Source organism: Aricia agestis, chromosome 11 (genome assembly GCF_905147365.1).
Source record: "Aricia agestis chromosome 11, ilAriAges1.1, whole genome shotgun sequence".
Lineage (NCBI taxonomy): Eukaryota > Metazoa > Arthropoda > Insecta > Lepidoptera > Lycaenidae > Aricia > Aricia agestis.
The window spans coordinates 15533528-15559912 of NC_056416.1; the positions used below are offsets into that span (position 1 = coordinate 15533528).

A 26385-nucleotide genomic window follows, 5' to 3' on the forward strand; every position below is an offset into this window, starting at 1 on the left:
ACATATATATCGCAATGACGCAATTTTCTTGCATACCTGAGAGAGACTGAGATGGTATAATAGTGCCGTCATCGCGTCGTGGTGCGGGTTAATAGGTACTTATTATCGGCCGATAATAACGCGCCTGTGTGCGGGAGCCTATAATGCAAAAAAAAATTATAAAAAATCTTGATGTCTATTCTATGATCTATCATCTATGTCAAATGTCAAAATTATTTCAAGAAAAATTAGTACGTGATTAGTGAATGTGAAATTTTATATAAAATGTCACAGATTACGATGGAGTAGAACTTGTTTTAAGTTGTAATACATCTTAATTGAACATAAAAATAACATAGTAAATGAAATAAAAGCTTCACGGAGCTATTTTCCTCGCCTGAAGTAGGTCCGTATTGTGCTTTCTGAAGTTTCTTATCGACCTGTTTTTAAGTAATGTAGGTATCATAAAAATATGTTTAGAAACAACCGTGACGTCACAATAATAAAAATATCGCGAAATCTATCTAAAACGCTAAATTTAGAAAACAATACTACATAAAAAACAAGATGGGAGGTGCTGTGAGTTCTGGAAATGACAATAATGAACTAGTCGATAATTTGGTGCGGGAAAAGTATATACGAAGTAATAAGATCGAACAAGTGTTTCGGGCCTTGGATCGGGCGAATTACATGACCCCAGATTCCTATGATCAAGCTTATAAGGACCTGGCATGGATGGATGGCCCTCTTCATCTGTCTTCGCCATGCATTTACAGGTAAAAATAGATTATCAACTGTTCTAAATCTTAACTGTATAATTATTTTTTAAGAACTACAAAGCTATTTATGGTTCTAATAATTTCTTATCATGTTTGTTGTATGGACAAGAATAACACTGCTGATATCAGAGGGTTTTTGTATATTGTTTTGCATCTTCACTCTGAGTGATGAGTTTATCAATCATTAAAATTTTATTTCAGGACTGCTTCACAAGTTTAATTTACTTAGAACTTTTGAGAGCTGATATTTTAAGTTTCTTTTTTTATGAAATAAGGGGGCAAATGAGCAAACGGGTCACCTGATGGAAAGCAACTTCCGTCGCCCATGGACACTTGCAGCATCAGAAGAGCTGCAGGTGCATTGCCGGCCTTGTAAGAGGGAACAGGGTAATAGGGGAGGGTAGGAAAGGGAATAGGGGAGGTTAGGGAAGGGAAAAGGGTAGGGAATTGGGCCTCCGGTAAACTCACTCACTCAGCGAAACAAAGCACAAGAGCAGTTTCACATCGGTTTTCTGTGAGCCCGTGGTATTCCTCTGGTCGAGCTAACCCATTCGTGCCGAAGCATGGCTCTCCCACGTCAAAAAATTGTTTTGAAAATCTTGAAATCACACAATTTTTTTCCAAACAGCGAGGTAATGGAGGGACTGATGCTACACAAGGGCCTGTCATTCCTCAACATTGGGTCCGGGACGGGCTACCTCAGCTCCATGGTAGGGTTAATCCTCGGCTGCCAGGGCATCAACCATGGAGTGGAAGTACACCCAGATGTTCACGAATATGCTGTGTCAAAACTGGCTACACTCCTGGAGACCAGCCCTGTCATAGATGATTTTGATTTCTGCCAGCCAAAGTTTTATAATGGTAAGTTAAGTTTCTAGTTGTACAGTATCTTTTGAAACAAAGTTCCTTATCGTGCGTTGCGAAAAGGGGCTAGATGGAAAAAGTTGTAACAACACTTTTTTATTAGTACCTGCATAGTAGGGGCAGAGGCTGTTGATAGTATTCCTGGGCGTCAACTAGATGGCGTTTTTTTAATAACTTCGTTCCATCCGGGTGTCCCTTCACACCTCTCAAGTTTTTTATTAATGTTATGGTCTATTTAATATGTTAAATTTTGTAGTAACTTTAATGAAAATGCACAACTTTTCTAATATTAATTACTAGCTGTCCCGGCAAATGTTGTTTTGCCCATTTTTCAAATATTTAAGAAAATAATAGCGTGTAATATTCTAACTCTGAAAAGAACTAATACATCTAAACTCCCCTTGATGACGCCCACTTCGCACGGGCCGTGCAGTAAAAATCGTAATACTTATTTTAATTTCGCCATAACTTCAAAACCAAACGTCCAATTTTAGTCATTCAAAGACCAAATATTATCTACATAAACTGTAGTGAGTGATTAAATAATTTATTTTGATAAGGATTAATAGCATGAGTAAAATAAACGCGTTTAAATGTAGTCCAAAAAAATTCAAGATTTTTTAAATAAAAAATATGTTGTTGTGCCTCACTTGACATAGATAGGTATAGTGTGTCGCGGACTTTTTTGTAGATATAAAAGATCTACAATTGATTAGAACATTTTATGGTTCTATCTTTTATAGTTTAGGCAGCGTACGCAAAATAAGTAACTTTTCTGGTTGATTTTTTACACCTTGTCTCCGAAAAACCCAAATATCTTACGGAAATCTATTTTTTCCCAAATAAAATTTAGCCTATATGTTACTCGTGGATAATGTAGCTATCGAATGGTGAAAGAATTTTAAAAATTGGTCCAGTAGTTTTTGAGCCAAAGACAATATTATACAAACAAAGTTTACCTCTTTAAAATATTAGTATAGATTATAGATGAACAATTCACTAAAATCTTAACTAAAATAGACAAACAGTGATTTTAACATCTAAAGTATAAATAGTTTATGATAATATTTATAAGTATGCAACCTTTTTCAAATCCATTCATGAGTCTTTTTGTAAAACTTACAATTTAAAAAGCAGAAATCAAATCAAAATAATATTTAAATATGTAAAATGATGTAATGTTCTTTGAACTATATTATGAATGTTCAAGATTATGCAGATTAAATTACTAAAATAGCATTTATTTTTATGTATTTTAAAACTTAGTATTCTGTCGAGGTTTTTAAACAAATACTAGGTGACCCCATGAAATTCTTTAACACTTCCCTCCTAATAATATAATCCTTCCCTAGACTTCCGTGATTATTTTAATACTAAAATAAGCTAAATTGGTTCATGCGTTCTCGGGTTTTAGCGAGACTAATAAATTTTAAAATTCATTTAAATATAGATTGAACCTTTAAAATTTAAATACTTTTTCACTTGTATAAAAGCTATTAAATTAGTACTATACTATATAAACAGTATTTATATTAGTAAGGTGGTTAAAGTTAAAGGGTGGGTTAATTATTTTGTTTTTGTTTCAGGTAATGGGTTATGCCTTGTGCCCCTTAAGTCTGGCTACGACCGTGTCTACTGCGGAGCGGCCTGCCCCAAAGAATATGCATCATACTTTAGAAATCTTCTTAAGGTAGCCTTTTAAACATATTTGTAGACAGAAACGAATACAGACTACATATTTAAATAATTAAAAATATCATTTCAGGCATAAATAGCTAAATACTTGGTCTGAATTAGTTTTTCTTATACTAATAAATAATATTTTATTATTTTAGGCACACTAGGTATTTGTGTATGGTATTTGATTCTGCTTATTGATTACATAATGTGATCAATGAAGGTAAGCACAGGTATTGGTAAATTAGTTCTACATGCAAAGTACAATAATATAATATTCTCTTCTGATTAATAATTCTGTTCTTTTGGTTAGTATAATTTCATTTGATTATTTACGTAAGTCAAAGAAAATGAAAGAATATTTTAATTTATTTTCATAATTTATATTGAAATCAAAGCAAAATTTCTCTTATAGTGCTTGGAAATCATTGTTATCCTTTTGAATAATTTGAATAATAAGTTTAATTGTGAAGGATCTAATGACAATAAGAAACACCATGTATTGTACTATAAGAGAAGTTGAGTCCTAGGCAGATGGCGGACCTAAGTCATTTGGTCGCGTTATGTCAAACCCGTCAGGCTGATCACAGCTAACATTGAATTGACATAAGCCGACCACATGACGTAGGTCCGTCAACTGCCTAGGAATCAATTTCCTCGATTTTGTCTCCGTCTGTAACACAAGATTATTCTTAGGTGGGTGGCATCCTGGTGATGCCGCTGGAGAGCAAGCTAGTGCAGATCCGGCGCGTCGGCCGCAACAGGTGGGAGTCGCGCACGCTGCTCAGCGTCACTTTCGCCCCGCTGCGCCTGCCCACATCAGATGAGTCCAAGAAGCTGCTCAAATTAGGTATTACAAAGATTTGGCTGTTTTCGGTAAATTACGCTGTCTTTAGTATTTTCGGCGGTCTTTAAACAAAATTATTTACAATCTCAATCGATTAATGTTGACTTTATACGTGCAGACGAGCAGGTGCCGCCGCGGCTGCAGGAGCTGTGTCGCGGCGCGGTGCGGGTGGCGGTGCGCGGCTCGCTGCTGGCCCGCCACCCCGAGCTCCGCCCGCGCGTCGCCCGCGCCCCGCCCCCCGCCCCGCGCCGCCCGCGCCGCATCTGCATCCCCGTGGACGCGCCGCCGCCGCACCTCGGCGCGCTGCACGACCTCGACGCGGACGGCGGCGCCGACGAGATGAACGCGCTGCTCAACCTCGTCATAAGCATGGGCCACAGCCGCGTCGCCGGTGCGCTCCGCTACGACCGCGTCGACTCCGATTCCGAGCATTCCGACGACGCCGAGCCGCCGCGCCCGCCGCGTCCCGCCGCCCGCGCCCGCCGCCCCCGCGACCTCCGCAGGGATTCCAGGAAGAAGACGAGGGCGGACGCGCGACCCGCGAAGAAGGACAGGCGCGGCTCCAAACTCGCGGCGGAGGCAGAGGACGGGGGGCAGGCCGCGGGGGCGCAGACGCGCTCGCGTCGTCGCGCCGCCGCCGACGCCGCGCCCTCCACGTCCCGCCCGCAGGAGGACCAGAAGCTCGCCAAGCGAAAGGACTCCAAGTCCCAGTCGAAAGTCCAGGAGAAAGCCCGAAGGCCGCTGAGGCGGAGCAGAAAATATCAGGATTCCGAGGATAATTCTAGGGATGAAAATGTAAGTACTCAGCACTTAATATTTTGTTTAAAATTATTTTTACTATGCAACACCTACCTACAGAAAGAGCAAATGTCCTTGTAACGTTATAATATTTTGCTTTTTATAGGACTCTAACTCGGGCGGATCGGACGAGGACGCGGCCGGTAGCGGGGTCTCGGACAGCAGCGAGTGGGCGAGCGAGGAGGAGACGCGGCCGGCAGCGCGCGCCAAGCGGCAGAAGCTGGACAGCGGGCTGGGCGGCTCCTCCCCCAGCGCCTCGCCCCCGTCCCGCCCCTCGTCCCAGCCCGACCTCCCCGACGATGACGTCACCGACATAGAGGAGGACGAGGAACCCGCCCAACCCTGTCCTAAAGGTAAGCGCTGTTTTTATAAGTTAACTAGCTGTTGCCCGCGACTTCGTCCGCGTGGACTTTAGTATAAAGTTGTTCTCGTTCATCGATTGAATAGTTTACGCGCAAATCATAAAAGTATATTGTGCAGTAACCGTACATTTTTCCGGGACAAAATGTATCCTACTTTCGTCTTCGGGACTCAAAGCCAAATTTCGGCAAAATCGGTCCAGCCAATTACGCGTGATGTCGGGACCACGCGAAAATGGATTCATTTTTTAGGGTTCCGTACCAAAGGCTAAAAACGGGACCCTATTACTAAGACTTCGTTGTCTGTCCGTCTGTCCGTCTGTCTGTCTGTCTGTCTCCAGGCTGTAACTCAAGAATGTTAATAGCTAGACAGTTGAAGTTTTCACAGATTATGTATAGCTGTTGCCGCTATAACAGCAAATACTAAAAACAAAATAAAATTAATATTTAAGGGGGACTCCTATACAACAAACGTGATTTTTTTTGGCTTTTCTTAATAATAAGCCCCGGGAATAAAATCGAGTTACGAACCACGAAGAAATTTCTATACTGACTTCAATCAATCAAATCAGCCTGTTGCTGCGTAGGGTAACCTCAATGAAACCACCACACTGCTGTTGGAACTCGGTTTATTCGAAACTAACTCAGGCTTATATAGGCTCACATTAGGTTTTCGATAGCGCGATGTAGCGGATTACAAAATTTGTACAGTGCCATCTGTTATCACATCCTATAACTAAAATAACAGCTATCGAACTAACAACTTCTATTTAACCTGCCTAGATATAAACCTATACTAGGTGAGATCTTTATATGTCAACGTTCTCAATTGGCAATATTATTTTGTGAACTTATGTCACCTGTCATACCTCTAATTCGTATTAAACATCCCGCCCACCAAAAGGACTCGTTCCTTTTCAAACTTATAAAAAGAAAAAAGCTAGTTAACTTACATCTTGTTGCTATTACAATTACATGAAAATGTTTACTTTCTCAAACTTGACATTCACACATTTGACTTAATAATAAATATTAAGAATCTCCTTGGTGTAAAGAGCAACAATGTAACTTAAACACATGAAACTTAAAAAGTAAACAATTTTACACTATCATTCAAACTCACAATTAAGTAACAGTAGACACACAAGATGTTATGCAGTAAAAACATAACTCAAATTAAACAAAACTTATTAGGCTTTTCGCAATGAACACAACTTATTATATGGACGTTCACAGATAGTATTTTTGATAACAGGTTTAATACTAACTACTCTGGTAAGGTTGTCTTTACCTGCATGGTTTTAACTACTCTTATCTCATACACAGTCATCTCTAGCTGATGAAATATTTTGATCTCAAATACTACAAAATCAATAACTTCTGGTACAGCATTTTATGGGAAACATTTAAGTATATTATTTAAAGTCACATTAACCATCTTTTGAGTAAGCTTCCATCGCTGAACGCCAGTTAGACGCTTCTCAGTATAATCTGGTTCTGAAATTGTATCCAGTGGTTCACCGATCAAAAAGTGATCGGACGTCAAGGGCATTGGATTATCTGTGTTCTCGCTCAAAAAGTAGATTGGATATAAAACTTAAGCGACTTCCACCAGGCTCAAAAAAGGTAAGTGTTGCTAGTACTCTCCCTCTCTCTGACGAGCGAGTCACTAGGCAAAATTGTTTCTCATTGTAAGAAAAAGAACATTGGGTAATATGGCCGCTCACCCTGAACACTCCGTTTCAATGAAAATGGATGATAGGGGGTGCAGTTGGTTTTTCTTCGTAACACTTCTCGTAGTTCTCCGACAAATTAAATAATCTTGGAAATAAAATGATTGCGCAGCTTTTAGACTTCTATCAAATACTTCGTCCATTTCTTTAACACTTGTATCACTTTTGTTTTAGGTTTCCGACTCTTTTCATGCAGTATAATAATACTCTCTGGATTCACTCAAGTTTGGAAGTCTCAGCTAAACAAATCTTCTTTAGGATAGATTGCCAGCACCGTGGTTGAACTCGCTTCTATGTCAGTGCTGACATCCATTTTCTTACAGGAAATAGCACTCACTTGCTTTTTTTTCTCTATCTGTGAATACCTTAAACAACACCTTTACTCCAATCATAGTTGCACACAACTCAAAAATTGGAATAGTACTAATAAGCTTTTGAACAGGTTTGGCTGCAACGATATATACGTAAGTATTACCACATTACCTCTTAGACTTTAGGTATACGGCTGCAGCATATGCCACCTGAGACACATCATTGAAAACGTGCAACTCTACGGGATTGTGCTACGTGATCAACATCCATCGTGGTAAGTGCTTCCTTAAACTCATCTCTGTTAAATTTGTTTCCTAAGAACTGTTTAGATCTCTTTATTCCGACATCCTTGGATTTATCATACATACACTGTGGATCAGGATCTCGAAAGGGTAATCTCACAACATGTCTGCCTTTAGTAATTCTTGCAGCTGTAGTCTCATCTATTTCTTTACATCTCTTTTCTTCTTTACATAATTTCCTTTCCTTTATGTCTGGCTTTCTCTCTATATCTCGAAACTGTTTCAGCATACTATCTTCTTTTACGTTCAGGTGATAACTAACAGCTCTTGGTGTTTGCTCTCTTGTACGACCTGCATTGCCAGATATGATCCAGCCTAGCTGGGTATTCTGAGCAATCGGACCACTAGGTGATGAATGCTTAAGAAGACCACTTAACAATATTTGACTATAACCCTCTACTCCTAGAATAATGTCTATTTTTTCAGGTGAACCATAATAAGGATCTGCTAAAGGTAAGTGATCGAGCTCTGGCCAGTTCAGGATGCAAGCTTTGGAAGATGGAAGAAATGATGTTAATGAATTTAAAACAAATGCATTAATCGATAAAGAAAAGTCACGATTATGAAGTGACTCTATCTCAAAAGTAACAACACTCTTAGATATATTCTCTTTGCTTTGACCTACACCTGATACTAAACTATTAACTGGTTTGCGGTTAAGACCAAGTGATTTCACTACACTCTCAGCAACAAAGGATGTCTCTGAACCTTGATCAATTAACACACGCGCACTTTGACAGTAGCCATTTTGTGATTTAATTCTCACTAAAGCTGTAGGTAACAACACTCTGTTATGCTTTTGGTAATTCTCACTGGCAAAATTAGCTACTACTTTCATCTCATATTTTGGAGTTTCTCTCTCATGACTGTGAACTGCATCTACTGAGTCGGATGCAGTACCAGTGGATGAAGTTGGCTGGCTGGAAATCACTTGAGGCCGACTTCTCTCATAATGCAGCAATGTGTGATGCCTCCTACCACAACGTCGGCAACACGTAATTTGATGGCAATTCTTGACGTTGTGGGTAAGTGCAAAACAATTGAAACAAAGCCTCTTGGATTTTATAAACTCTGTTCTCTCTTGGGGAGACTTAGATCCAAATTGTTTGCATTGGTATAACAAGTGTGGTTTCGCGCACATTACGCAGCTTCTCTTATATTGGACAGTTGAAGAATGATGGACTTTAATTTCATTGGACATTGCAAAGCGGCGACCGGACTTGGAATCGGACAACATCTCTAAGGTTTTGAATTTCTTCTCTAAAAATGTAACTAATTCATTCCAGGTTGGGAAATCATCTGACTCTCTTCGGCTTACTTCCGACTCCCACTCCGTTCGTGTCTCATAGTCTAGCTTTGAGATGGTGATATAAATCATAATCACATCCCACTTATCCGTCTCAACTCCTAAATTCTGTAGCGATTTTAAACAAACGGCAGTAGTGTCAAGTAAATTCTTAATTGCGGCTGCGGATTCGCTATTTGCGGATTTCAATGAAAATAGCTTTTTCATAACCTCATTGGCATTATATCTCTTATTGCTGTATCGCTTAACTAATTTGTCCCAAGCTTCAGCGTAATTTGATTCGGTAGTCGTCATACTTCGCAATAGCATCTCAGGCTCGCCTCTTAAACCGCACTTCAAATAATGCATCTTCTGCACAGCACTTAAAGAGTCATTGTTATGAATAAGCGAGAGGAACATATCGTGAAAGCTTTGCCACTCTTCGTATGCTCCCGAAAATGTTGGAAGTTGGATTTGGGGTAATTTAACCTCTGGCTTTGCGGGATTACAGCTTTGGTTACATGCAGAAATCGCAGGTGCATCTCTTATCTCACTTCCCTTACTCATGTCTAACTTTAACCTACATTTATATTCGCTGTATGTCTCTTCTACAGTATCATACCACTCTTCTATGAAATAAGGTGTCTGTAATCTCTCGGCCTTAGATACAGTATTCACAATCTTAAAATGGTTTTCTCTAAATTTTGTCCATAATGGTTCTAAAATTTCCAATCTATTGTTTATATAAATCGAAGTTAATTTATCTTTGGCTGTTTTTTTATAGTTAGTAAAACCTTTCTTTATGAGTGTACTGATTTCCTCTTGTTCTAGCAAAAGTGACTCCATTATGTCAATCGCTTAATGCCAATACAACTGTCATATACTTCGCAGAATCTGACAATTCGCACAGCTCTGAACACAACTTACAAGTCCAAGCCACTTAATTTGAAGAGTCTCTTATTTATAGTCTACTTACGGTCTATTGTCCTTTTCACCTACTACTCACTGCAATCCAATTTTCTTGTCATTTGCATGCACTACTCACTGCAATCCGAATCTCCTGTCACTGCAATCCGAGCTTCCTGTCACTGCAATCCGAGGGTCCCTGTCACTGCAATCCGAGGGTCCTGTCACTTGCACTCACTAGTCACTATTCACTTGGGCCCTGTCCACTCACTATTCACTGTTCCTCTAATTCGTATTAAACACAGCCTATATTCGTCCACTGCTCCTCTCTCAATGACTTATCGCTGTTTTTTTTTTGTATTGCAAATAATATTATGAAAGTACGAGAGTCCGTGATGTATTGTCGTGTAAAGAGACATTGGACAAGAAAGGTGTTGAAATATTAGTACTAAATACATAATGTTTGTGTACGTAGCGTCTCGCGCGGTGGGCGGGGCGGACGCGCGGTGCGTGCGCGTGTCGCGGATGATGCGGTGCGGCGTCGCGAGTCTGCCGCTGCCGCCCGCGCTTAACAGGTATGTTTTTTTAATATTATTGTTTATAAACAGAATCGCACAATTACAATAATTCCTTACACCTTTTTAGTCTTAGTATTTATCCGATTTACCCAACCTATCGTGTAACAGATGTAGACTATAGTCTTCATCTGTTACACGATCGAAAACGGCGATTGTCGAACGCTACCTTAGGTGGTTTTGGTGCTGTTATTACTTACAATCATGATTTGCTTCGGAAATATTCTAAAATGTATACTAATGAAAGTTAAATTAATAGGTTTATCAACTTGGATCGTGACCCCGAGGAAGAATAGATCTGCCGCAACAAGTGTTACCATCAACTTCACCTGGAAATGAAAAATAATTAAGACTTTAAAGTAAGAATGATATTTTCACCTATATTGTCAGCTATTTCAATCCTGTTTTGTTTTGTTTTCGCTGGGCTAATTCTCAAGTAATAAATGTCATTGAAAATTGGTCACTCAGCTTAACATAAATTTCTGAAAGTTTATTGACATAAACTCACTTAACCCCGTCTCATGTTTATTACATTCAAATTTCAGTTGCATTTAAATATAACTGCCTACTAAATGGGTGTAAAATATACTTGGTACAATATTAAATTGTTTAATATCTATCATTCGATCCTGCGCCTAAACTGTCACCACTCACCAGTCATGTGTACTGCGCACATTCGTAGGCACTTCAAAATAACTAACAGTTTACAATAATTAAGTTTTATTCAAAAAGTTAAAATCTCAACATAAAATATTAAAAAAGTAAAATAATATAAATAATATTTTTGTGTATTTTGCTTTATAAGAATTTCTGGAAACGAAATCTTTTATCAATACCATAATATGATCAGAGAATTATAAAGTTTGGCGTTGTGAGGCTTTAGAAATTGTGAAGAAAAGAAGAATTTACACCACTCTGCCATGGTCTTTCTGACTAGTCTTTTATTGTTATGATCTAGTTATATTAAGAATATCATAGACATAAACTATGAATTGAGCATCTAGATTCTAGTATTTTGATCATCATAAAGAACAGACATCGTGACATAGTGTTGTCCTTTTGTAACTTACTGTTTTCATGAATACTTTGTAGTAGAACCGTAAATACTAGTATTGATCAGTGTATAGTTTATGTCTATGAAAACAATTAATGATATTTCACACAGTTGGCAACGAATGTCTTGCCTTTTTGTGCTCATTTTAGTTTCGATTCGTTGCAAAACTGTATCAGAGACTGCAAAATTGTTTATATAGAGTACTGTCATAGGAACAATATTACATTTATAATAATTATAACAATAAATATATACCCCGGTCGCTGATCACGTGGAAATTTTGCCATTGACCTATCGCTGCCTATCTTATTATATGCAAAATTGTTTATATACAGTACTGTTATAGGAACACTATTACATTTATAATAATTATAACAACAAATATATACCCCGATCGCTGATCACGTGGAAATTCTGCCATTGACCTATCGCTGCCTATCTTCAATGACACTCGAAGATATTGCTATCGCGTTCTTATCGCACACATGTGAAAGAGAGATAGCCTAATTTGATAAAAAGGAAAGTAGCGATAAGTCAATATCAAAGTTTCGACGTGTTCGACGACCAGGCTATAGCTGTTTGACAAGTAACTCAAATATTTTAAACGCACGAAGCTACGGTTAGTATTTGATTTATTTGTCAAAAATGTTTTTAATTGATGGATAACATGTATGGTTACTGATTAAATGTTAAAAATATGAACACTAGACTTGGACAGTGTTGTTATTTTTGGCGTTTAATATCGCTATAGGTAGATTTTAGGAGATTCTAAGGGTCTACACAGACGGACCGCATTTCAACTGCAATCCAACCGCAAATTGCAGTTCAAGTGCAGTTTGAATGCAGTTCACACGACTGCACGCCGACTGCAACTGAACTGCAATCCGACTGCGCGTTTGGTTTGCAGTTCTATTGCAGTCGTATTTCAGTCGTGTGAACTGCATTCAAACTGCACTTGAACTGCAATTTGCGGTTGGATTGCAGTTGAAATGCGGTCCGTCTGTGAAGACCCTAAGGACGTTTTTCAACCGCCGTCGTCACCGGGACGTCACTAACAAATATTCAAATAAAATGCCACTTTGTGACCTAGACTGTTGGTTTCAATTTTTAACCGACTTCCAAAAAGGAGGAGGTTAAGATTATGTTCGGTTCGGATATTTTCTATTTTTGTATGTTCAACGATTACTCCGCCGTTTGTGAACCGATTTTCAAAATTTTTGTTTTGTTGTATTAGGTTTCATGTCTACGCCATTACAAAGCAGCGGCGGCGGGTTCGCTAGACCAGTGTCGGTAGAAATAAAACCTCTAGCCTAGGACATATTTGAATTTGAATTTGACGTCCCGGTGACGGCGGCGGTGGACAAACGGCCTATGGGCCTGTTTTATTATTGTATCTATATCTCATAAGTGAGGAATAACTTATCAGAAATTCTGATGATTCAGATTCAGAACTCCAAATGAGTTATTCGTCACATATAAGGCAATTTTTTTTTAAGCAGGCTGTCTGGTGTTGTTGATAAACTCCTGTCAAAAACGCTAGAAACCGGTCACAAGAGATGTTTCTGTGACTATATTTTAAAGTTTATAAATATAATGAACATCGGATAGTATTTAAACATATATTTTTGATGAATAATTAATTTTCCGCTTTCTCATGTTCTTAGTTCGAATATTAAATTCGAATTTGTAAAATCTGCTTTTCGTTGGATTTTTTGTTTTTTTTTTGCCCTTGTGAAATTAATATTTTTTATCAAAAGACTGAAACTGATGGAATATTTATTTTATAAGTTTTAATTTTGTGTTTTACTTGAGTGTGTTCAAACCTAAAATATGAGTCTATTTTATTTTGCGCATTGTAAATAAGTTTGCTAATATTTAATATAATATTGTCAATGTGAAACATGCTTTTCGCGAGAAAACATCGTTTTTTGTATATAAACTAAGATAGCGAAATCACATGGCATCGCACATTATATACTTTGCTAACTTTTGGTGGTGCAACCGAAAATGGCTATCAAAGAAGTGTTATTTAGGTTGTACGATCAGACCAGTGGGATCCTAGGCAGACGATATAAGCTCATATTATCGCGATATCGTATCGTATAATGTAAAAAGACTTAACCGAAGATCGAAGTTTTTCAAGTGTCTGGAACATAATATTATGAAGGCTGTATGATAATTGTATATTTTGCTAGTATCATGTGATTTTTTGTCTTCCTAATTGTACATATATTGTTATTATTTTGGCATATTTAATTTTATTGAATGTGTAAGTTGTATTATTGAGTTAATTATTTCTCAAAAATGATGTAATAAATTAGTATATTCTATAACTTGGATTTTTATTGACCTTACCTGCGTTTTTCATAGTACAGGCTTGAGCTTTTTCTATCTTACTCTTTCGTGTAACTGCTTGGAGTCCGTATATAAGTATCATTAATTAAAGTCCGTCAAGAAAGTGAAGAAATTAAAAAGTGGCAACATCGTAGTGTCATCCCTTTTTTCTTAGATTGATTTGAAAGCGATGACACTACGATGTTGCCACTTTTTAATTTCTTCACTTTCTTGACAGACTATAAATACATTATTTTTGTTGCGACTTGCCACCCATATTCCATAGAATATAAATTGTGTTTAGGGCCAATTTGATTGGCCGAGGGCACTGTCTCGCCGCTCTACTCGGTAAATGTAATCCAACCCTAAGGGCCTACGCTAACTCTCGCGGGCGCGAGTTGGTTGTATTAATATATCAATTCAATGCATAAAGTTAATATACTTACCTAGCGGAATAGAGCAACAATGACGAGCTGTCAAACGAAACCGAAATTGATTTACGTCTGTGTGTAAAAATTTGTTTACGTAAGTATACAACTATACACCACAAGCATCTTTCTAAGAGATGAAATTGTCAACGTGCCGATAAGTGCCGACTGGACGTCAAACAGATGAAAAAAATTGGTTCTTTCATCTGTTTGTTTCACTTTATGTTTAAATGTTAATAATTGTGATCTGTCGGCTGGGTTTGACGTACCGCGGCCAAACTACGTAGGTCCCCCATCTGCCTAGGAATTTCTTTGATAGTACCAGTCACCAGATAGTACATATTATGTATGGGTATTTTTAAAGTCCTGTGAAATAAACAAGTGAGAAAATGAATAAAACGATAATATTGCTTAACTAATTTATTAACATGTGAGAGTTAACGGTGGGTGCCTATATTATGTACAAGATTTCGGAGTAGCTCGGTAGCCTCATAACTTAATAATTTAAATACATTATAAAGTCTAGACACTAAAATGTGTCGGAGAAGGTATAACAGTGTATAATGAATCTAAAACCGAACAGAACGGGACCTCGATGAACACTAAACCATATGGCGGCCATACACCATACTTGTGCCGTCAAGTATAACTGTCATGCCAATCCTCTCCTACACACTGTCAGTTCTAACTGATCCAATCGGTAGCGTCATGCCGATTGGACGATAGTAAGCATGGTGTATGGCCGCCATTAGTAATAAGAAAAGCCACACTGTGTTTAGACACGTTTTGGTTATATGTTGTCCTTGTCTGATGCGTTAGAAAGACAAGGACACTACATTGTGTAATTAATGTCTGTGTACGCAGTGTGGATCTTTTTATTAAATAGGTTTATTTTATAGATACAAACGTACGAAATAGAATGATATTACATGGGATTTGCTCCAACCCTTGAATGTCATTTGTTTATCATGAAGGTACAAGTTGGAAGCCGGCTACATGAAGCGGCAGCAGACGACGTGTCGTCGCGACACTACTGGTTTCTACGTATTTCTATGAATGTGTCGCTAGCTTCATGTCGCTAGCTGCGGAGGGTATTTCATAGAAATACCTACATACAAACCAGTAGTGTCGCGACGACACGTCGCCTGCGGTTGCTTCATGTCGTCCGCTGCCAACCGGCACCTTTAATGTGGCTCAAATAGAATCAATACCGTTATCAACGAATACAGAACAAACCCCGTGATATAATTTCATACCATTCCACCACAATACATAAGCGTTTAAATTATCACTTATTTTATTATTTATTGTCATGTTTAACAGGGACGTTATATCTATGAACCTAATTCTGCGACATATCACGACAGTCCGCAGATATTATACGTCGTTCACTCTAAGAAGGCCTCATAAGGCTTATTAAGGGAGAGTTAAGGTGATCGCACATTTGTCAGCACCGTACGCTCCGTACGCGTCGCATTTTAGAATTCGTAGTATGAAATGACGCCACGAAATACGGCGCGTACGGTGCTGACAAATGTGCGATCAGCTTTACTGCAGGTGTTCAAGATTTCTCTCTTTTCTATTCCATGATCATCAACACCACCGGCCCGTCGGTATGATCTCGCTGTTCCTGTGCATCTCGGGGTAGAGGTCGTCAGCGGCGGGCGCGTCGCACGTGCTGAGCCCGTTGAGCGACTTGCGCGTGGGGCGGGGCGTCGCTCGTCCCGCCTCTCGCCGCTCCTTGCTCCACTTGTCGCTCGCGTGGCTCCGCTTGATCGGCCGCTTGTGGCACTCGTACTCCGAGTTCTGCGCCTCCGAGCCCGGCCGGCTCGGCGTCTCCGACTCGCTCCCGTTCATCAGCGAGTGCGCGCTTTTAGCTTTGTGAAGAGATAGCCGCAGAGGTTTCCGAGGGGGCGTCGGGCGGGACTTGGCGTCGTCGCCCCGCGTGTAATGGCTCAGGCGCGACGTCTCCGAGCCGTAGTCGAGGCGCGGCGAGCTGCTGTAGATGTCCCCGTTCGGAAAATCCGACTCCGACTCTATTTCCGAGGATCGGGCGCTCCGCGTGTACAGCTTGGACGAGCGCCGGCTCGATTTGTGCGCGTTCTCTATGACCTTCCCGTCTATCCGGCTGTACGCGTAGCTCCGGTCCGTCTCCACCTGGATGTCCTCGGCGCTCTCGTTCTTCTTCAGCTTGCGCAGGCGTTGTGATCGCTTCAGCTGCTCGATGATCGAGAGCGTCTTCCGCTCGGCCCAGTTGGTCTTCTTTATGCTCTCCTCTATCCGGTCCGCCGCCCGCTTCACGTCGGCGCCGGCGGGGGGCTCCCGGGCGTCGAGGTCACCAGCGGAGCGGCGGTGCTCCTCCGTCCTCGGCCGGGCGAACCGCTCGTTCTTGAGCCGCTGCTTCTCCATGTGGCGCTGGTTGCGCTCGATCATGCGGATGGCGGCGTCGGTCTCCGCGCCGTAGTCGACGGCGCCGATGCAGTGATGGGAGAGGGAGGGGCGCATTCTCGAGGCCCGGGGTTCGGAGCCGTGCGAGCTGTGCGCGCGGTGCGGCGGCGGGGAGGCGCGGGGGGACGCCGCCATCTTGGACGAGGCGCCGGACGCGTTGGAGCGCGGCCTCATGACGGGCAGGTTGCTCTCGGGCCCGTCCAGGCCGGGCAGCTTGGCGACGATGGCCGTGATGTCGGGGCCCTTCTGGAACACCTGGATCTCGGACTTGGGGCTGGCCTTGGCGCCGCCGGCCGAGTCCGTCGTGATGTTGATGTTGGTCACGTTTCTTTTGGTTTTGTTGACTGTTATACAGCTGCTGTCGGAGCTGCTCACGGAGTGGAGCTGAAAAACATAAAGTAAGTTTTAGAAAATAATATAAGTATCATTGTTAGGCAATTGGTTATCAGCTTGCATTTTGTCCTAATCAAACTATCGGAAACAACATTTTTGTTCTGGAATCGTGCTAGAGACGTTCGTCAAGAGCCAACTCAAAACCATAGAGACGTTTAACTAAATCCAACCTGCGTATGCCTGGAGAGCAGCTCGGCGACCTGGTCCTCGAGGTAGGAGATGCGGTGCGTGAGGCGCGTGTTGTCGGCGCGTAGGTCGTCCTTGGCGCGCTCCGCATCGTCCGCCGCCAGCCGCAGCGAGCCCAACTCCGTCCGTAGCGACGCCGCTTCACTCTGTAAAGGACAATGGACATAGGTTAAAGTTTAAACCTGCACTTCTTCTTCAATAATATTGATTATTGTGATGTGTCGTTAGATAGAATTTGATTGAAATTACTATGACAACTTTGTTGATACTGCTTTTCGTTTTAAGGTTTTTCTTTCCTTTGGAAGAAGACCTTTTCATTAAAATTGAATTATTAAACCATTCCTAATAATTACGAAATGCCGGATTAAGATGTGCGTATTAAAATGTCACTATCACGAGTCACGACAAAGAAGAATATATTTAATTAATCTGAAGCAAGCCGTTTAAGCCCAAGAGCGTGTTAAAGAAATGTGTACGATCGATACTGCTTGGCATGTATATGATTCAATATATTATGGTATTTTTATGGTTTATATTGTGGTGTGTACCTGTGTGAGGTGCGCGTGCGCATGCGGTCGTAGCAGCACGAGCCGCGCGGGCGCTGCGCTCGCCGCCGCGCGCCGGAACTCCTCCGTGCTGCAGCCCAGCGTCGACACGCCGTTCACTTCTATTATCCTGTCAATATTATGTTCATAGACATCATAGAGGTTATATACTTATTTTAAACCTGTATAAAGTAACTCGGGGTACAATAATTATTATTATTGACCCTGCGATGCGAAGCTTATACATAATTATCTACTGTGGATGAAGTAAAATGTAAGGCCAATGTTTATTATTTTTTATTTTGCGCCAATTTTTATTATGAAGTCTATCACTAAACTATCGATGCCTCATTAAATCGGTTGAGAAGTTTTGGCCTTAGGAGTTACGGTACATAATTATAGATAAATACATTAAAAACGTTGTGCATCTAAAATAATAATTAGGTACTGTCGTAGGTTCGCCGTAGCAGGTAAAAATGCACTATATAGCATAATATCTGTCGCGATACAAATTAAATTTCTCTCTCTCTCTGTCCTACCTGTCTCCGGCTTTAATGTGCGGGTTGTCGGCCCAGTCCACGAGCATGGTGTTGCCGCGGGCGCTGGTGCTCCAGCCGCCGTCGCGCGCCTCCGCCGCCACCACCAGTGCACTGCCGCCGCAATCACGCACCGTGCTGAAATGGAGTTTTATATCTACAATGCAGTCTTAATTATGGCCAAGGATAAAATATAGGTAATAGATGTTAAGTTTTTAGGGATGCAGAGGTGATTTCGATGTTACAAGTAGGTATAGGTCTACCAGAATCTGATGGCCAAAAGTGAGAAATTAAATTGACTCTAGCAATACCGGGGTAATTGGAATAAAACTTTTTGATCCTTTTTTGTCCTTATAGCGGCTTATTGTGTGTTTGAAACATGCAAATATAAAAATTTATCTAATGATCAAGGATATTTTTTTAATATCTGCCATCAAAACTTGCTATCAGATTCTGGTAGACCTATAATTATTGAGTTAGGTACTTTTCGTTTGTAACCAACCAAATTTACCGTACTATCGCTTGTCCAGTGACCTTTCCCGGGCCTATATAACTCCACACTAAGGGTTTCTTTAAATCTACTGAGTAGAGTGGCGCAACAGTGCTTTTGGCTTATTTTATTGACCGAGAGCACCGTCTCGCTAAACTGTCTGGACTCTGGCCTCTCTACTCTTAATATCAGCAGCCTTATTCCCGAAACTGATATCAAACTGATATCATATTTTTTACACTTTCGACATCTATATATATAAAACTCAAAGACGACTGACTGATTGACATAGTGATCTATCAACGCACAGCCCAAACCACTGGACGGATCAGGCTGAAATTTGGCATGCAGGTAGATGTTATGATGTAGGCATCCGCTAAGAAAGGACTTTGATAAATTCCAACCCCAAGGGGTTCAAAATGAGGGATGAAAGTTTGTATATAATAATACTTCTTAACGCGAGCGAAGCCGCGGGCAAAAGCTCGTCTCAAATATGAAGAAATAGAACGTCTAAAGTGTCTGATATCAGCGGGAATAAGGCTGCAGGTTAATTAATGATTTGGTAATAAATCATGAAAGTAGGTATTTGAAAGTAAAGTAAAGAAACTCATAAAATTGAAAGAGAAAGATATCATACTACTTATAATAAGGCCCTCTACGTTCTCCCAGTTTTGGAGTCCAAAATTACTAAACCTTTTGGAAATAAAATTAGACGTTATTCCAATTTCAAACTAGACAGTATATTCCATGTCCATAGATAAACCTGAGGACACAGCAGTCTTTTAGTGCTTTCTAAGATATTATTAGATATTATGTAAGAATGTACTTGCTTTGGTTCTACAATCTACTTGTTATGTAAACTCTACTAAACATGTAAAAAACATTATCTTCTATTCCTCTGTAAATAACTATGGTCCTTAATCTAACAACAGTAGGTACCTTTACATTATAGTAAGTACTAAACCAGTACTTTCGCATGTCTATAATTTAAAGGTACATTACAATATGTACCTAGGTCTTGTAGGTTTTATATTGTGTGCAGTACCGAGTCACGGCCGAGGGCGCCCTGGGGCAAGTCAGTGACCGCAGCACCACAGTATAAACATCATTCAGTAGAAGTTTTCTTAAGTCTGTTGTAAGTTGTGTCAACGCCGGCGTTTTTGTTGGAAGGGGAGGGGTATCAAGATAAAATTTTGCGTAATGGCGGCTTGATCATTGATGTGTGCAGTGCAGTACGTCCGGTACACATGGAAGTGCAACTGAACATGAGTCACAAATAAGTTACAAATTGTCAGAGTTACCTACTCCCAACATTGACTCAATTTGTGTCAAGAAAAACCCTTTCATCACATTAATATTAAAAATATTATTGTCTCTATTAAAATAATATTTAGTGCGATTAATTATGAAGTTGCTCTACAGTCTACTGTATATAATTTATACTGTGTCAACACTATACTTCATAAACCTTTGTAACATGCACAATTCCCTTTGTATTTTTATTACATCAAAGACCAACTCTGTTCCTCGTTCCTTACGATGTCACCTTTTTACAAACGTAACCTTTTTCACATTTGTTTCTTTTGATGCTTAGCTCAATTACCTAGGTGAGCATGAATTTCTGTAGATAAGTACGTATTATATAAGCAGGGCCCCCGTAAAGGCTACTGGCGCCTGTGTGCAAAAAAAAGATTTTGGCGCCCCTTTAGGCAACATTTTTGGGTCATTGGTTTTGGTGCCCCTAAAGATGGCGATTTGGCGCCCCTAGTGGATGGCGCCCGTGTGCATTGCACACATTGCACATATGATAGCGGGGGCCCTGTATAATATAAGTTACTATAGTTTGCTTTAATACGATTAGGAAGCTGTCCACATGAATTCAGAGCCCTTAGTTTTAGAAGTGTGAGGCCAAAAAAAGTAGAGAAATGTGGAGTTTTAACTTCGCTGACATAATATCTGAAGTCGCGAATTGAGGAACCATCATTTATCATTATCACACAAATTTTGACTAATATTTTACTCTGATTTAAAGAGCTTGATCATGTAATGCATCCCTTAATGAAAGGCCTTTGACACGTATGTAGCGGCAAAACCGCCACAGTATAAACTTTAATTACACGTTTTTTAGGGTTCCGTACCCAAAGGGTAAAAACGGGACCCTATTACTGAGACTTCGATGTCTGTCCGTCTGTCTCCAGGCTGTAACTCAAGAACTGCTACAGCTAGACTTTTGAAATTTTCACAGATTGTGTATATCTGTTGCCGCTATAACAACAAATACTAAAAACAAAATAAAATTAATATTTAAGGGGGGCTCCCATATAACAAACGTGATTTTTTTGGCCTTTTTTGCTCGTTAGTCGTAATCAATAATGGTAACAGGTAGGTACTTGAATTTTTCTCTTTAATATTTTATAGTAATATTCAAATAAAATAATAAATAAAGGGGGGCTCCCATACAAAAACACAATTTTTGGCCTAATTTTACTCTATAATGGTACGGAACCCTTCGTGCGCGAGTCCGACTCGCACTTGCCCCATTATTCTCATTAATATCGTTAACTTTTTTGTTATTGACTAATCGATAAAAGAACAGCAATTAAAGAGCACGTGATGTATCGAAGCGTGGTTACAGGTTAGAGCCACAATGTTTCGTTGCGTCGCGTAATGCGCTGCTCCAACGGCAACGCGATAAAAACGACAGTGCGTTTTTATATATTTCTGAAGTATCGCAAAAACAAATAATCATATAATTGCACAGCAATGTCTTGTTACGGGGGAGTGCCATGCTTCGGCACGAATGGGCCGGCTCGACCGGAGAAATACCACGTCCTCACAGAAAACCGGCGTGAAATAGCGCTAGCGCTGTGTTTCGCCGAGTGAGTGAGTTTACCGGAGCCCCAATCCCCTACCCTATTCCCTTTCCTACCCTCCCCTATTCCCTTCCCTTCCTTACCCTCCCCTATTACCCTATTCCCTCTTAAAAGCCCGGTAACGCACCTACAGCTCTTCTGATGCTGCGTGTCCATGGGCGACGGAAGTTGCTTTCCATCAGGTGACCCGTTTGCTCGTTTGCCCCCTTATTTCATAAAAGAAAAAAAAATGTCGATTTTTACGACGCGATGCCACAACGCAGCGTCGTGGCTTGGGGCTTGGCTTTGTATATTTGTATTGCGTCGACTCTGCAGACTGCAAGGGCGCGCGACGCGATAAATCACAGAAATTACGATTCTGTTGAATCAGTGAGGGCGTGACACCACCATCGTCATCCCTCTCATTAATTGTCTTCTGTCGATCCATTGAAGCATCGCGTCCGACGAGGCAAAGATGTTAGAATACGATAGAGCTATTATGTCACTGCGACAACGCAACGCAATGTTGCTTCGGTTTAAACCATAAAGTTAATATACCTAGCGGAATAGAGAAACAAAGGCCTGAGCAAGAGAGATGTCACTATCAGTAACACTGCGTGGTAAAAAGAGACGTGTGATACATGACAGCAGCACTCTTTTTTTGACGTCCAGTATTGAATCTCATGGTATCATGTTCAATCATGCTTGTGTGCAAGTGTATACGTACACATATTTTTCACACAGATGAAAACCAATTTCCGTTTCGTTTGACAGCTCGAAATTGTTGCTCTATTCCGCTAGGTATATTTAAACAGTATGATTTAAACAGTTAATTTTAAACACTGACAGGAACGTTATGTCCACGTCATAAGGATCACTATAACGTGTCCCGGTGTAAGAAAACCTCAGAACGGATTATAGAGTAATAAAAACTCTCATGAGATTCCCACGCGCGTTCAGCGAAGCGCGGCAAAAAACACGGGAATTGGGAAATTATGTGTAATACGAAAACTGCTCATGCCCGCCGCAGGGCGTATTTAGAATAGTCATAGACTTTTTTTAAACTATTGCTATTAACGATGTGTTTATCACGATTCACGCAATGCATTATGCCAGGGTTTCTCAAAGTGGGGTACGCGAACCTCTAGGGGTTCGCCATTCGATGGCAGGGGGTTCGCGGCAAGATTTACGTAATGGTGGCAACAGGAGTCATTATTAGATATTTCGTCCGTAAATGAAACTCTTCAAGCAGATTTCAAAAGGATGTCTTTGATAGATTTTTGGGCAGCTAGACAGGCAGAATATTTCGAACTCTCACGCAAAGCGGTGAATTCCTCTTCTTAAAGGGGAGGGGGAGGGGGAATTTCAATATAAGTAAGTCGTTCGCTGTCACCTGGAAATTTAATAGTGGTTTGTGGAGCCGAAAGTTTGAGAAACCTTGCATTATGCAATTTACAAATAAGTAGTTTGGTACCGAGTAAATAGTAAGAAGAAAGTAATTTTACAGCGTTCCTTGAAGTGGAATTGACCGACACAACAATGCTGATACATTGTTGTGTTGTGTACATAAGGACAAAACTTTGTATGATATAACGTCTGTAAAAAACTCAGCAAAGTAACCACTCTTCAAATACTTAAGTGCCTGGAACACGATCCTTAAATGTCCGTACCTAGCATTAAGTATACCTATAATGGCGCAAGCGCATACGGCATTCGCAACATAGTCAGTCAAGCCCAGAAGAATGAATAGCTCAATACGTCTACGGAGGACCCGCCATCCCTGGATGTCTGCGTCCATGATGTTTTCTTTCACCGTACGAGCATCCGTATTATGTACTTGAGATCTGAAAATGTCTTATACACGCCTGTACCCGTACTGGTTCGATACCAGGGGCCGTACCACGAAACCGCTTTGAGACTCAAACAATCGTACGAAAATGCCACATCCTACTCTAACAAACCTGGAATGACGTTGTTAGAGCAGGACGGGGCATTCTCGTCCGATTGTTTGAGTCTCAAAATTGTTTCGTAGTAGACCTACTGTACCCTCTCGTGAGCAAACCAAAGGTCTATCCCAATAGGCCACGGACGCTTAACATCTGCAGTACTGAGTGTCTTTTTATTAGTAAAGAAAAAGCATTTTAAAGTACAATTTTAATTCAATTTAATATCTATCAAAATTCGATATAGATTTAACAAAATCGAAATGTGACTCAGTAGGTGGCAGTTCCTCAACCGAATTTGAATTTTTGTAGAGTCATCCGTGAAATTACTTTGTCAGGACTCAGGTAACAACGTAAATAATCGTAATATTTAACCGATTGCACGAGCCTGAGGTGACTCTTTCACCGCTGCTACTTTCACAGTAAACTCTACATAAAAAGTAAAAACACATATTGTAAACATCTAATATATTATATTATAGTTAATATTATTCCCAATTCATGATACAGCCTGCATAATATATTTTAACAACGATAATATTATTATTTTCTATCTATTTGCATTAATCCAAATTACTAATAGCTTCAACGCCCGCGGCTTGTTCTACGCTAAAATCCAGTGAAACTGTACATTTTCTCGCGAATCGCGATAGCTATTAGCAGCTAACATATTACTCAATTTTATTTTTTTTATAAAATAAGGGGGCAAACGAGCAAACGGGTTACCTGATGGAAAGTAACTTCCGTCGCCCATGGACACTCGCAGCATCAGAAGAGCTGCAGGTGCGTTGCCGGCCTTTTAAGAGGGAATAGGGTAATAAGGGCGGGTAGGGAAGGGAAGGGAATAGGGGGGGTAGGGAAGGGAATAGGGTAGGGTAGGTAGTAGATTGGGCCTCCGGTAAACTCACTCACTCGGCGAAACACAGCGCAAGCGCTGTTTCACGCCGGTTTTCTGTGAGAAAGTGGTATTTCTCTGGTCGAGCCGGCCCATTCGTGCCGAAGCATGGCTCGCCCACGTATAAAGCTCACATATTACTCAAATAATACTATTTACACCGTATAACTTATGCTTTGTTCCAGCAATAAAAACTCTCAAACATTATGGGATCATAACCATAATGTACTAAAGTTAATGTAACGTATAATACGGCTAATATTGATGGCTACCTAATATGGCGTGCAATCTGAGAAGCGAGCGAGGTAAGTGTAAAATAAATACTGCCTTATCTCTCCTTCTAGATCAGTGGTTCTTAACCGGTGGTCCGCGGACCACTGGTGGTCCCTGGAGGCATTACAAGTGGTCCGCGAAGCCATCCTAATAATATGTGAAAATTCAGAAGTTAGTAAAGAGTATGGACTATGCAGTCACAAAAATCACATTTAAGAAATCTGTAAAATTTTTACCAAATAAAAAAATGAGTGCTAATTATAAAGTTGTCCTTGTTTTCTTTATAAAAAAATCCATAGTTTAGGTAAACCAACCGGGTGGTCCCCGGCTAGACAAACATTTGTTAAATGGTCCCTCATGACTGAAAGGTTAAGAACCACTGTTCTAGATATTTATTTGGCCCTTAAGTTATAAAAAATCTTAATGCATAAAGCTATACAAGGTCCTTGTCTTTTACATTGGAAAAGACTCGTGAACAGTCAAGAACAAAACTATAGAGTATCCATTGTAAACTAATTTTATTAGGAAGAGGCTATTATATAATAAATAAATAATATTATGGACTCAGATTAATCATTAATGTATAATCCAGGGGTTCCCAAACTGTGCGCCGCGGCGCCTTGGTGCGCCGTGGAAAGGCAAGAGGGGGCCGTGAGTCGATCTTCCATCATTAGCCATAATCACACAAATATTATAAAATAAAATTATAATATTACTAACTGTTGCCCGCGACTTCGTCCGCGTGGACTTTAGTTTATAGCTGTTGTTCCCGTACATCGATTGAGTCGTTTACGCGCAAATCAGAAAAGTATATTGTATGGGAACCACACATTTTTCCGGGACAAAAAACATTCCTTGTCCCAGATTCAAATTAGTATCTCCAATCTCCATGCCAAATTACATCAAAATAGATTAAATAATTTAGGCAAGAATCATAAAAGTTTATTGTGCGGGAACCGTATATTTTCCGGGATAAAAAGTATCCCTTGTCCTTTCCCGAGACTGAAAGTATTGCCATATTGCCATAACAAATTTCATCAAAATAGATTGAATAGTTTAGGCAATAATCATAAAAGTTTATTGTGCGGGAACCGTACATTTTCCGAGACAAAATTAGTATTCCTTGTCCTTTCCCGAGACTCAAAGTATCTCCATACCAAATTCCATCAAAATAGATTGAATAGTTTACGCACAAATCATAAAAGTATATTGTGCAGTAACCGTACATTTTTCCGGGACAAAATGTATCCTATGTTCTTTTTTGGAACTCAAAGTATCTTTACCAAATTTCAGCAAAATGGGTCTAGCCGTTTCCGCGTGATGTCGTGACCACGCGAAATATAACGTTCCGCGCAGCTTCGCCCGCGTAAATTAGATATTTCACAGACAAATTAGTCCACCAGAAATAGCCTATAATCCTTCACATGGTCTACTTCTTATCAGTGCCAAATAACAGAAAAATTGCTCCTGTAGTTCGTGAGCCCTTTCAAATAATTTCCCCCGTTTTTTTCCACATTTTTTTCTATTTCTTCGCTGCTATTAGTCTTAGCGTGATAAAATATAGCCTATAGCCTTTCTCGAAAAATGGGCTA

General features: G+C 40.3%; 2 protein-coding genes across 2 annotated transcripts in view; one reads left to right on the forward strand and one right to left on the reverse strand.

The window, feature by feature from the left end:
- Positions 1 to 228: 228 nt before the first annotated feature.
- On the forward strand, positions 229 to 11675 carry LOC121731941 (protein-L-isoaspartate O-methyltransferase domain-containing protein 1-like). Its single transcript, XM_042121640.1, has 8 exons — positions 229 to 755; positions 1387 to 1619; positions 3209 to 3312; positions 3996 to 4149; positions 4265 to 4941; positions 5051 to 5297; positions 10317 to 10416; positions 10676 to 11675. Exons 1-8 carry the CDS (start codon positions 547 to 549, stop codon positions 10710 to 10712), a joined length of 1761 nt encoding a protein of 586 aa, XP_041977574.1. The 5' UTR covers positions 229 to 546; the 3' UTR covers positions 10713 to 11675.
- Positions 11676 to 15403: 3728 nt separating this feature from the next.
- Positions 15404 to 26385, reverse strand: part of LOC121731958 — a 94325-nt gene continuing 83343 nt past the window's right edge. The window contains exons 8-11 of the mRNA XM_042121671.1: positions 18344 to 18478; positions 17808 to 17934; positions 17244 to 17405; positions 15404 to 17064 (exon numbers count right to left, since the gene is read on the reverse strand). Coding sequence (XP_041977605.1) covers positions 15826 to 17064; positions 17244 to 17405; positions 17808 to 17934; positions 18344 to 18478 — 1663 coding nt within the window. The 3' untranslated portion in view covers positions 15404 to 15825. The remainder of the gene's footprint in view (positions 17065 to 17243; positions 17406 to 17807; positions 17935 to 18343; positions 18479 to 26385) is intronic.

What these genes read in the sequence shown, in the direction of transcription:
- LOC121731941 (XM_042121640.1), top strand. Translation starts at nt 547, where the DNA reads ATGGGAGGTGCTGTGAGTTCTGGAAATGACAATAATGAACTAGTCGAT. An exon ending in CCAGCCAAAGTTTTATAATG is followed by an intron (nt 1,620 to 3,208) that starts GTAAGTTAAGTT and finishes TTTTTGTTTCAG; the next exon opens with GTAATGGGTTATGCCTTGTG. An exon ending in CTGCCGCCCGCGCTTAACAG is followed by an intron (nt 10,417 to 10,675) that starts GTATGTTTTTTT and finishes TTAAATTAATAG; the next exon opens with GTTTATCAACTTGGATCGTG.